This window comes from Manis pentadactyla, chromosome 2, assembly GCF_030020395.1.
Source record: "Manis pentadactyla isolate mManPen7 chromosome 2, mManPen7.hap1, whole genome shotgun sequence".
NCBI lineage: Eukaryota > Metazoa > Chordata > Mammalia > Pholidota > Manidae > Manis > Manis pentadactyla.
Genome location: NC_080020.1, coordinates 182976107 through 182989217, shown reverse-complemented (window position 1 = coordinate 182989217; position 13111 = coordinate 182976107). Strand labels below are relative to the sequence as shown.

Genomic DNA, 13111 nt, shown 5'->3' with positions numbered 1-13111 from the left:
TGAATCAATTAATTTAATATACACTGGGCAGTGATCTAAGCTCTGAAGAAAGTAAGAAGTTGACAGAGGCAATCCCTAGTCTCAAGAAACGTACAGTTTCTACTGAGATCCTAAAACTGCATTATCTTGAAATGTGATACACATATTGTTTTAAAAGCACAGGCTCTGGAGTGGGAACACCTTGGTGTAGATTCTAACTCCTCCACTTCCTAGCTGTTTAACCTCAGTGTCAACTGATACTGAGAATAGCAACACCTATTTCAGAGGAGTTGTGGGGATTAAATCAGCTAATCCATGTAAAGTTTTAACATTGCATGTGGAAAATAGTAGGTGCTCAGAATATACTTCATGAATTAATGAAAACTCAATAAGTCTTTCTGTAGAGGGAAGAACTGAACATATTGCAGCAAAAAATCTGTAAGAATGACAGAGAGAGTCAAAGGAATGATTAAAAGGGGTCCTACTAGGAGTTGGGAAGATTTCTTGTGAGAGATGACAGTTGAACTTCATCTTGAAGGTAGAGTGAAATTGTAATAGTTGTATTTGGGACAAAAGATACTCCAAGTGAGGTGAAAATCTGTGTGATCCAAAACTAGAAGTTGGAGGCTATGGGCTAGGCAAGCATAGTGATTTTACACAATGGTGAGTCATCCTGGAGAGTACATACAGTGAAAAAGATTTGAGATTCAAGGTTCAAAAGGATTTTGACGTCATTTTTTATGTTCTTGAGAGCCTTTAGAGACTTTGGCCTGTGCTTTAAAATTGTTTCTGTGGCAATGAGTCAGATAAGGGAGAGTTTGGAAAAAGAAAGACCTATTAGGAAGATTTTGCAATAACTTGTATAAAAGAATATAGATTCCAACAGTATGATCAATATTGCCCATGAATTAACTAGTAAAGGATGATAGCTAAAGGAAGAGTTCAAAGCTGATTCTGAGATTTAAAAACTAGACAGTTGGGACAATAGCAGCAGCATTTGCAAACATAATGAAAATGAAGTAGGTTGTAAGGAAAGATTATAATTATGGTTTTGAACATACTGAGTTTGAATTCTGTATGGCAGGAAGGACAGCCAGCTGGAAATGTCAACTTGAGATAGTTTGGTCTATAAATGTATATTTGGAAATCATCTGCATGGAAGTGATAGTTGAAATCCTGGGAATGAATCTCTCACAGTGTGGAAAGAGAAAACTATTTAGAGCAGTACCTAGGGGAATATGTGCTTATATCAGTGGAAGAAAGGGAGACAGAAAAGGAGAAAGCAGTTATAATAAGAGGGGTAGAGCAGAAAAACTGAAATTTAGATTTCTTGCAGCTTTTAAAATTTAGGAAATTTTTAAACAAGTTATCTGACTGGGTTGTCTGAAAGAAGCCCTGTTGCCATTCTTAGCAGGAATAACCAGGTGACCTTACCCTCTGTAATATGTAATATGCTATATTAACAGAAGAAATACATTGAAATTATCTGTATTAGAACATAGAACTTTTAAGTGAAACAGTGATCTCAAGACCTATTTCTTTATTGTTTCCACATCAAACTGGTTTCATAATCATGATGGTTGTCATCTTACTGTAATTTCAGAGTGGCTTGATTGAGAGAGAATTGGGAAGATCACCTAATTGAATGGATTCTGACCAACTGTAATATCTTTCCCAGTATGATAAATAGAGATACCTTCTCATACATCTGGTCATTGCAAAAATACAAGAAAGAACCTTAAAAGAGTTGTCCAATATTTAAAAGTCTGGTTCTACTCTTGAATGGCCTGATTTTAGTGTTTTCCTTTCTTTGTAAAGCAATAAATTTCAAAGTCAATCAGAGCTTCTGTTTTCATCAAACCCACAGAAATAGATACATTGCCAAGAATTCCAAGTGTGCCATTTTGCACAGAGTATCAAGATTATCTTCCAGTTAAACCTTTGAAAAAATGTTTTCATTGTCTTGAAATTCCTGGTCTTTGAAATTTCAAAAAGCCATTCAAAAATAGAAATACAATGCTGGTAATGCATTGGTGATAATAATAATTGCAATTAACATTTACTAAATAGTTACTATGTGCCTTACATGTGCTAAGTATTTGCATGTATTTATTCATTTAACAGTATTCACTGAGTGCCTCTATGTGCCAGGAACCGTTCTGACCCTTGGGATAGGTTAATAAAACAAATTAAAGTCCCCACCATTTTTATTTAGTGAGGATGGACGGGTAGGTAATAAACAATATATGCGATCAATACCATATTTTAGCAATAACCAAAATAATGGACCATAAGTCCAATGAACCAAAAATATGGGCCATAAAATGATGGTAAGTACCATGGAAAAAAAATAGAACAAGTAAAGGGAGTCAGGAGTGCTGGGTTGGGGTTGGGCTATGGAGATGGGTTGCATTATTAAATAGGGTGGTTAGAATAGGTCTAATGGAGATGATTGCATTAGAAGTAACCATACAGATATCTGAGAGGAGAGCATCCAGGCCAATGGAACAATCTGTGCAAAGGTGCTAAGACGAGACCATTTCTGGGGTATCCAAGGAACAGCAAAGAAGTCTATGTGGCTCGAAGTGATCAAGGGAGAGAGTGGTAATGAGCATAATGGGCAGGAGAAGGGGAGACATATCTTGTTACTACAATGACATTATGAGATAGGTACATTACAATCCCCATGTTATAGATGAAACTGAGACCTGGAGAGGTCAAGTAACCTGCCACATCAGGAGCTACCTATAGTATAAAACAAGCAGTTACATCCATTTATATACTGAAGGTTTTGAAATTCTTGAATAGCATACTTCTTTCCATCCCTCTGCAAATATTAGATGGAATATCAGCAGTTCTGAAGTGGATGATTCTTTGAACAATGGCTGTTCTTCAGTTTTCTTTCTCTGCAACCAACATGACCATTTATAGGAATTTAGTTCCATCAGACTTTCTTCTATTATGTATGACTTCTTTTTTTTGCAGTACAGTAAGCATCCCAGTGAGATGCTTTCATAGAAGGGTTTTGTGTTAGGGCAAATCCAAAGTCTAGTTCTAATTTTTTAGCCTTGATTTTTGTATAGGTGATTATTTAAAGAACAGCACTTTGCTAGATTCGTGGTTGCTTCTATAACAATTTGTTAATCTGACATTTAAAAAATAGAAAATTAAATCCTTGTTGTTTCTTAGTAACCCTCCCACAGGAGCAGTGAATGCATAAAATTGTAATTATTGGGGTTGATGATTTTAGTTGTTTGGTACTAATATGCTTCTGTCAAGTGAGGGCATCATGGATCTTTCCTAAGTAAGCAGTTGGCAAGATTGGTTTGCTTGCTAAACTTAAATGGTATTAGGGGTAAATATCGTTATCCCTAATGGTTACCCCTAAGATTCTCCTTTTACCTTGTTTTTGAGGGCCTCTATTTTATGTCTATAGCCAAAACTCTTAATTAATAACAACATTAAAATCCAGAAACATTTAAGAGTTTTCTTTACAGCCTCTAAAGTTACCGTAAAATGTGGTTGTTATTCAGTAAAAGAAAATGACATAATTTTAAGAATAATAAAAGTTTAGGATAAAAATCTTACTATGTAGTCTTAGTGTTTTTCTCATCGTTGTTTTAAATATATGAACAAGGGGAAAAATTAAGTATATGCTTAAGATTTAAAACACTCATAGCCAACTGATGTAATATTCAAAAGTAGCTATCAATGATGATTAGATGATATTTTGAGCAAATCCAAATTACATACTACTGTGTGTTGTAGCTTCCCATGCCTGATGGTTGCTAATAACTCAATCTGTTTTGCTATCATTAAATTTATATAAGAAGTATGTTTGAATGTGTTGACCATTGTGCTGTCTAAAATACATATGATTAATATATTTTTAAAACTTTGATTTTGATCTCTCCACTACTAACAATTTGTGCTGCAGTTAGACTTCAAAACATATTACTTTTAATCTAGTCCAAAAGGAACTCTATTTGTACATGATTGTATTTGGGTAAAATTTTTTAGGGTGCAAGAGTTACTTAGGTATTCAGCTGTAAGTATTTAAAAACTTCAGTATTTCCATTAGTATAGCTCTTGGCCTGTTCTTATGTATAAGTTCAAAATCTTGCATATCTAATCCTTGTCAGGCAAATGCCATAGGCTAAAACTGAAGATAATAACCTAAGATTCATGTCTCCTTCTTGGAGGTTACAGTTATTTTGAATTGACAGTTTTAAAGGACCTAAACTGACATCAAAGGATTCAGATGATCTAGTTAGGTCAATTAATGTTAATTTTCACCTTCCATTAAATTTTTTAAAATGTTTTCCTCTTTTCCTTTTTTCCAGCCAAGTCCTATACCAAGTCCTGTTTTGGGGCGAAAGCCAAATGCTAGTCAGTCGTTGCTGGTATGGTGCAAAGCAGTTACAAAAAACTACCGAGGCGTGAAAATCACCAATTTTACCACATCTTGGAGAAATGGTTTATCTTTCTGTGCAATATTACACCACTTTAGACCAGATTTAATGTAAGTTGAAACATCTTCCATTGCCTATAAATGTTTTGTAAATAGTCAACAGTTTTTTAAAAAACATTAAATAATCTCTTAACACATGTTCTGAAATATTTCACTTTGTTTCTTTTTTTATTACCCACATCTCTTGTATTCTGAGAAAAGAAATGTATGCCTGAAAGAAAAGTTCTTCCTTCTTGATGCCTAAAAACAATCTTTTCTCTTAAAAAAAAAAAGATTTTTCTCCTTTGTCTTACAAAAAACTGATTTCAAATTATTATGAAAATTGTGTTAGTGTTAAAATGAGATGAGACAGATAGGCCTGTAGCTCTCTGTACAATGACAACAAGGGATTATATCCTGGTAAATTTGGTTGTCAAGTCTAGTCCCTGGTCCCTGCCTTAACTTCTCTTTTAGATGGGAAAGTTTCAGGTAATGAAACGTGTAATCACTGTATTTATTTATTTGTTTGTTTGTTTGTTTATTTCCTTAATTTTCCACACTATTAGTTTCGTTGATTGAATTGCTATGAAATTGCAAGTTATTCTTTGGCACTACTGAATGTCAATTTTTTTATATTCAGTTTGTTTGAAAAACTGCTGTTTTTATCAAATACATAATGTACCTACTGTGCCATTTTCTCCCTCAGTGACTACAAGTCTCTGAATCCTCAAGATATTAAAGAAAACAACAAAAAGGTAAGAACTGCCATGAAAAAAATACATAGTTTCAAATTTGGCTTCTCTAAATGCTTTTATTAATTTGGGAAAGGTGAGGTTGTTTTGTAAGGTCATAACTATAGCTCACAGAAGATTGTCAGCTTCCTGCCATTCAAATTTGCTGCGTAGTTTACTCTAGTGTGTCATGGCCTTTAAAGATTATAAGTGTCAGACCGGCATCAGATGATAATATGTGTATGAACTTGATTAACTGTTAAATATTTCTTAAAGTATATTGCTTTTTTCAAGATGTGTTTTTAGAATTAAAGAGTACACCTGAAACCATTGGGCCAAAAATGATTATGAAGTTAGAAAAATCTGTTGGGAAGGGATGAGGGCAGAAGCCTAATTGGTAAGCCTAAAAAGAATGCATGCATATATTCCCAGAAGAAAAAGATAGGAATATTGGTTCTTTTTTCTTTCTTTCTTTCTATTTTCTGGTAAACTGTACAGCTTTTTCCCACATAATTAGTATACTGAAGTCAGGACTCCCCAATTGGTGTGTATGATATATTGATCCTTTCAGCCTTCAGGGTAGCTGTGCAGGACCGAGTTTCTAGAGCCCTCTGAGCCAGCTGACTGTAGCTGCAGGCTCACTTATTTATTTATCCTGTTGTGCAGTACAATATTACAATTTTCTATGTGCCCCACAGCATGAGAAAGGAAGAAGCACCTAATTCAACACACGGAAGGTTCTCAATTACTGCTTTTTTTGTGTTGAATTGAATTCTTCAACTGAAAAGTTAATTAAATACATTGTTGTCTTAGAACAAGAGCTCTTGGGAACTGTCGATAGAACTAAGTGGATCCTTCAACATGGCTTGGGGAGAAAATACATTTTATTTTCTCAATTCTTTAACAGAAATTTAGCATTTCCTTCATTTATACTTGTAGGAATCAAACCACTGTAGTATTAGCCATGCCTGAGACTTTATCACCTTTAGAATCTCAGGTATTTTCATATCACATTATAGTTGTAGTATCTACAAATACCTTTATCACTTCTTCAAAATTACAGTAGTTAATGCAATAACAAAAAGCATATGTTACTGTTTCTCAAATTCAGTTCTGCTACTATTTTCATAGCTTTGTTTTTCAGTATAATTGGTTTCTTTTGTAATCCGATGTATTTTATACACCTAAGATATTCTGAGAAGGGGTTCATTGCCAAAAGGATTCATGAGACAAAATGACTAATAACCTTTGGTCTAAAGTTTTTAATCTATTTTTAATTAGGTAATTAAAACCACCTGAGATAAAAAGTCTATAAAGGGAACCTTGATAGAAATTCAATTAATGGACAAAAAATTTAAATCAAAACAATTTTTTGCTTTTATTGCTTTCTAAAAACTAAAATTTGTATTACCATTAAAAGACTCATTTCTTTGCAAATGTGTGATGCTGGCCATAGAGAAATATATTTTAACACTGTCAATTTTTTAATTGAAATATGCCACCAAAAAAGGGTAACCTTAAAAAAATCAGTACATTTTTCTTTATAGAAATCACCTTTATGGTGGACATGGTACAAAGTATGTCATTCTCATGAATTATTTCTTGTATGATTTTGGATAGTTTGTGTCTATCAAAGTGAAATGCTTTTTCATCAATTAAATTGTCTTTTGATATGACAGTTCTTTACCTGTACTTTCTTGCACTTGAATAAAATACTAAGCTAATTTAAATGCAGATAAAATCATTATTTTTATATGGTGAAGCTTTCAAGTTACTACGTGAAATTTTTAAAAAGGAACATTGTTGATTTTACGTAGCTTTATATTTTTTAAAAAGTATGAGGGATCTCATTATGTCACACTTCTCTACATTGTTTTTTCAGGAACTTAATAATGATGAACATGTGTTGGATTTTTACACATTACTACATAGAGAATATCGCATTAAAATTTTTTCTCAATTAGATTTTCCAGGGTAGATAATCATAGCTTTTTGAAAGGATTTTAATTTAGATGATTCTTTTCATTGCACAGTTCAATAACTAATTGTTGTTGTCTTCCCTTTTCATCACTTTGCAACTTCTTACCTTATACCTACACTGAGTTACCATCTGCTATCTATAGATTTATTTCTGGCTGCACACAGTTCTTCCTCATAACCTCATCTGCCCTTGATTGGACTTAAAGCCACACAGGAAACAATGCCCTGTATCTTAAGTTCCATGCAAATGCCTAACATAACTGACAATGACTTCTTCTTACCAATTAAATAACATCTAGGAATGAATAAGATAATTTTCTTTGAAAGAACTCTTTTTTCTCCACAAACACACACCTAAAAAGACAGTAGGTGATTGACAATAACAGAAAGGTTAACCTGTGGAAAATTCCTTTATAAAGTCTTGACCTTGCTTACAAGAACCCTGGTTTGTTTTTAAATGTTTTTTAGTGCAATATTAGTGTGCATAAAATGAATTGCTACATGAAGCAAAACATCAGCAGGATATTCCCCACAAAGAAGCTAATCATTTTCCCAGGTCTGTAAAAAGTGCTGAATAAAAAGGTGTTTACCTACAACATATGATCTTAACCAATATGACAGTGTTTTAAATAATTGGGAAATGTTTAGAACACTGCCTGTGGTGCTTTTCCTGATGGTCTGCAATTGATGTCTGTCAATCAAGTTGTCAAAACACATGAAGAGGAAAATGACCTTAATTTTCCTAAAACATGTAAAATAACAAACAGGCCTAAACATGCACATCACCTGAGCCATTCTCTTGAGTAATTATTTTGAGGTACCTATATTATGAAACACAGTGCTGTGAAAATCGAAGAGGTTTTAATATCGCAATTTATTTTTCATTTCCTTTCTTATTTATCCCACAACATTTATTAAACTACAGGAAGAATATGAGACAAGGATTAAATTCAAAGTTAGAAATGCACTTTAACATTTGTGCTAAAGACTAGTTCCTTCTGAATTGTTACATAATTACCTAACCATTCTTTTAAGAAAAACTTTGAATGATGATCATACATCTAGGTTGTCACAAAAACTAGGCATTTTATATACCAAAGGATGAATAACTAAAGGGTTCTTACTTTTTCCAAGAGTATATCTAAACCTTTCACCATATTTTTAATGATTCCTAGCAACACATGCTATTTGCAAGGGTTAGTTCAGGATAGTAATAATTAATTGTAAATTGAGAAACAGCTTTGGTTCTTCAAAACTAGAAAAACCTGATGTGCCACAGTCATTTAAGGACTAACAAAAATAATACAGTGCAGCCTTACAGTCTCATCTGGGTTGTATTACTTAAAACATTTCATTCTTTCCAACATGATGAAGTGAAAATGAAGTCACTTTTCTTATCAGGAAAATCAGTCTCAATTGGGCACTTAAAAAATGTTTCTGTAGTTCTAGGCTTAAATGGGCCTTACTTGTGTTTTATACCAGGAAATCTAGGAGTTAGTTCTTTTGGATATCTAGCTATACTTTTTCTTCACATATCACTGCATTTACGTGACCATGGGAAAGAGAGGTTGGTAGGAATGATAAAGCTCCAGATCTTTCATTATTTCTTTATACCTTAGTTCCTTATCTTAAAAATTGATTCTAAAATTTCATATTGTTTTAACTCTCATTTTTGTTTATTTTCTTTATTGGAGAACATGTCAATTGTTATTAAGGAAAGAAATTTTCTCTTGTGTCTATCTGACTTATAAGTTTCTGACTTGGAATTTTGTTCTGCTCATGTGACATTATGTCAGTAACAATGTACCATCCAACAATAACAACAAAAAAATCCATTAAAATTTTGCTTTTTTAAAAATGGTAACTTAATTTTTTTAATTCTTTTTTTTATTGAGGTGTAATATATAACATTGGTTTCAGGTGTACAAACTAATGATTCAGTATTTGTATACATTGTGAAATGATAGTCACGGTAAGTCTAGTTAATAGTTAACATCTGTTATTTTGCTGTTTTTAAAATGTATAGATTGTCTTAACTATTCAGTGTACATCTTTTGTTTTTCCTTCCTTTGAAGGCGTACGATGGATTTGCCAGCATAGGAATTTCCCGGTTATTGGAACCTTCTGATATGGTTTTATTAGCAATTCCTGACAAACTGACTGTTATGACTTACCTCTATCAAATAAGGGCACATTTCAGTGGCCAAGAACTAAATGTTGTTCAGATAGAGGAAAACAGCAGCAAAAGCACATATAAAGTTGGAAACTATGAAACAGACACAAACAGTTCTGTTGATCAGGAAAAATTCTATGCAGAGCTTAGTGATCTGAAGCGGGAGCCTGAACTGCAGCAGCCTACCAGTGGAGCAGTTGACTTCTTGTCGCAGGACGACTCTGTATTTGTAAATGATAGTGGGGTTGGAGAGTCAGAGAGCGAACATCAGACGCCTGATGATCACCTTAGTCCAAGCACAGCCTCCCCTTACTGTCGCAGGACTAAAAGTGACACAGAACCTCAGAAGTCCCAGCAGAACTCTGGAAGGGCTTCAGGATCTGATGACCCTGGAATACGTTACAGTACAGATGCAACCCATGCACAAGTCTTGTTAGGCAAGAAGAGACTATTGAAAGCTGAGACTTTAGAATTAAATGACTTATGTGTTAGTGGCAAGAAGAAAGATGTGTCTCCACCCTTTACTTGTGAGGAGACAGATGAGCAAAAGCTTCAGACTCTAGATGTCAGCAGTAACTTGGAGCAAGAAAAATTAGAGAATTCCAGACCCTTAGAATGCAGGTCAGATCCTGAATCACCTATCAAAAAACTAAGTGTATCTCCCACTTCTAAACTTGGATACTCATACAACAGAGATGCAGACCTTGCAAAGAAAAAACGTGCTTCCCTGAGGCAGACAGAGTCTGATCCAGATGCTGACAGAACTACTTTAAACCATACAGATCATTCCACAAAAACAGTCCAGGTAAGTGAGTTAAAATGATGAGTACATATATTTAGTAAACGGTTATTCTATTTTTGTTTCTTTTTGTATCTGTGGAATACTTTAAAATGTTACAAATGGTTAAAGTATAATTTCCCATTATAGAAAATCCCAAAATACATGTGCTCCTCATTTAAAGTTTATGATATTGTATTGCCAATGTATTTCAGCCCCTGGCAAGTTCGCTATGGATTCAATGTGACCAAAGAAAATGACAGCAAAACGTTCTTGGGGTGAAAGGGTTATACCCAACTTTATTTCCAGGTGGCAGGTCAGTCACTAGAATCCCATCCACTCAGAGCGAGTCTGTATGCAGCAAGCCAGTCTCTGCCTCTGGGCCCCTCTGTCCACACAGTCATCCCACACAGCCGTCCTCTGGGCCTCTCTGCATAGTCGTCCCGCACAGCCATCCTCTGGGCCTCTGTCCTCAGCACTGCCACCACTGCAGCCTCTGCTCTGCTCTCCTGCAGCCTTGCAGCCCTGCCACTGTGTCGCACACAGAGCACTGGGTGGAGCTCTTTATATAGAGTCAACAGCCATGTATTGCCCACAGGTGTGCAGTGAGCTAGTCTACCAGGGCCAGGTGAGAATCCTGGCCACAGGAACTCTTATTTTATCCACAGATATAATATTTTAAGCCTACAAATAAATAACAATTTCAAGATGAAGGGTCAACATTTCAATCAAAATATTACCTATTATGCTAATTTAGACAAATACAATCTGATTTCACTTATAGGTAGAATCTAAAAAATAAAACAGAAATAGACTCATAGACACAGAGAGCAGACTGAAGGTTGCTACAGGGGAGGGCATGAAAGAATGGGCAAAATAGGTGAAGGGTGAAAATTGGTGAGACAATATTATGAACCTATAAAAACAGGATATTTTACTGTAAAAACAAGTTGAAGATATTTCAGTATTCCATTTAGTAAAAATATAATTCTGAAGATGTATTATGGCAAATTAAATACTTCCCATTTAAAACATTTTCTTCAATTATTTTAGCTAAATTGCAATTGTTATTTTCAGTCCCATCATTACTTGTAGTTTAAAAATCACAGTAACACCTAAATTTCTCCCCATGAAGGGAATATGACACAGGTTTGACCCTATGACATCTACTGTATTTAACTGAATCTCCAGTACCATTATAACATATACTGTTACTTTATGTTCCACAAAGACACAAAAATACTGCCAATAAACTATGATACATGGTTTTCTTATTATAAGGATTTTAATTTTATGCCTATTTAAAGAGTTCTTTTAAACTTATTTAGGCATGGATTTTTAAGTCATATAACAAGCACTCATATATACAAAAAAAATTTTAAGCAAAATAAATTGAGGTATATTCAATTTAGAATTAGATTTTAGAGTTAGACTTTTCTCAACCAATTTTTGATTTGGAGTTGTTGGTGTTCCTTTTTAGTCCACACAGTATTATCCTTTGTGACATCAAAAGTGTAATGATACAGCAGAGGTTCTGAAAGTATGATCTGGGGACCTCTGAGGCTCCCTATGACTCAGGGAGCCCCAGCGTTGAAGCTATTTTCATAATAATCCTAGAACATTATTTTCACTTTCATTCTCTCACAAGTGTACACTGGTGTTTTCTGGAGGCTACATGATTTGTGATATCTCAACAGATTGAATACAGAAGTAGTTATAAGAATCCAGCTGCCTTCTGTTAAGCCAGATATTAAAGAGATTTCAAAAAAATATTAAAAAATACCATTCTTCTCACTTATTTTTTATTTTTTTAAAGTAGTTGTTTTTTATTAGGATATGTTATCATCTAATGAATTTATTGTAGCTATTTCCAAAAGAATGAATAAGCAGTTTTTAAATTTCTTGGTTTCAATTTCCAAAATGACAACTACCAATAGATATAACCTACATAAGCAAAAACTTCTGTCAATCATCAGTAATTTTTAAGCATGTAAAGAGATTCTGAGACCAAAAAGTTTGAGAACTTCTATATTACAGCATTTCTCCACAATTGTCTCTGGGATTTTCTTCTCAATACTCTCGATAATAGCACTTTCTTGCTTACCAGAAGGTCCCAACAAAGGATTTTCATACAATAACCTGGAATTATCTTCCGTTCTCAAATAGTGCTCAAGTGGTTGGTTATTAACTGAAACATCAAAGAATTGCAGTCTTGCCACCAGAAATAATCAAGCACATGCATATGTAGGCATTGTCTATAGACTGTGTCTTGACTACTGCGTCTGACAGATATTAAAATGTTTGACAGATTTTAAGATGCCATCAATTTTACGTTTTCAGAGGTGCTAAGAAAAACTATGCATTTTACAATCAAAGAAATGTAGTAGCTAACAAAGCAAGCCCCTTTTCTTCTAATCAAAATCTCAAAAGGTTTTAAGTACTTTAACTTTCAGGACAAAAAAGCTTTCAGGTAACATAGTGTCCATATATAGTAGATAATTGGTAAACACCTAGGATTGACAGTTGCAGGATTTGGTGTGCCTAAATTCTGATATCCAATACAGATTTTTCTTACAGTCCAGATTTTTTTAGGTAAATGAAATTAGTTAAATCTAGAAATTGATTAATGTTTAAAAATTAAAACTACTTTGTTTAGCATGGAGAAGACAAGTAGTGACCCTGTAGCATCTTACTACGCTGATGGACAGTGACCACAATGGGGTGGGGGGTACTTGATAATGTGGGTGAATGTTGAAACCACAGTGTTGCTCATGTGAAACCTTCATAAGATTGTACATCAATGATACCTTAATTTTTTAAAAAAAGAGGAAGAAGAACTAAGAAGCAATTAGAGAAGAATGGAGCACTTGGAGAATCTTTTGAAGAATGTTTTCTCTGGGTTGTCCCAGGACTTCAGGATATACATTGTCATTTCCTTAAAATAAAATTTCTTTGGCATTTGAAAAAAAAAAAGTTGAATCTTGCCTAATGGCTGTATATTTGTCCTCAAGAAATTCAAA

The 13111-nt window shown here is 34.0% G+C and overlaps 1 protein-coding gene across 10 annotated transcripts in view; it reads left to right on the top strand.

Moving 5' to 3' along the window:
• Nucleotides 1-13111, top strand: part of EHBP1 (EH domain binding protein 1) — a 445289-nt gene that overhangs the window by 334170 nt on the left and 98008 nt on the right. For all 10 annotated transcript variants that reach the window (XM_057497152.1, XM_057497151.1, XM_036890374.2 and 7 more), the window contains 3 exons: nt 4323-4501; nt 5136-5184; nt 9216-10118. In XM_057497152.1, coding sequence (XP_057353135.1) covers nt 4323-4501; nt 5136-5184; nt 9216-10118 — 1131 coding nt within the window. The remainder of the gene's footprint in view (nt 1-4322; nt 4502-5135; nt 5185-9215; nt 10119-13111) is intronic.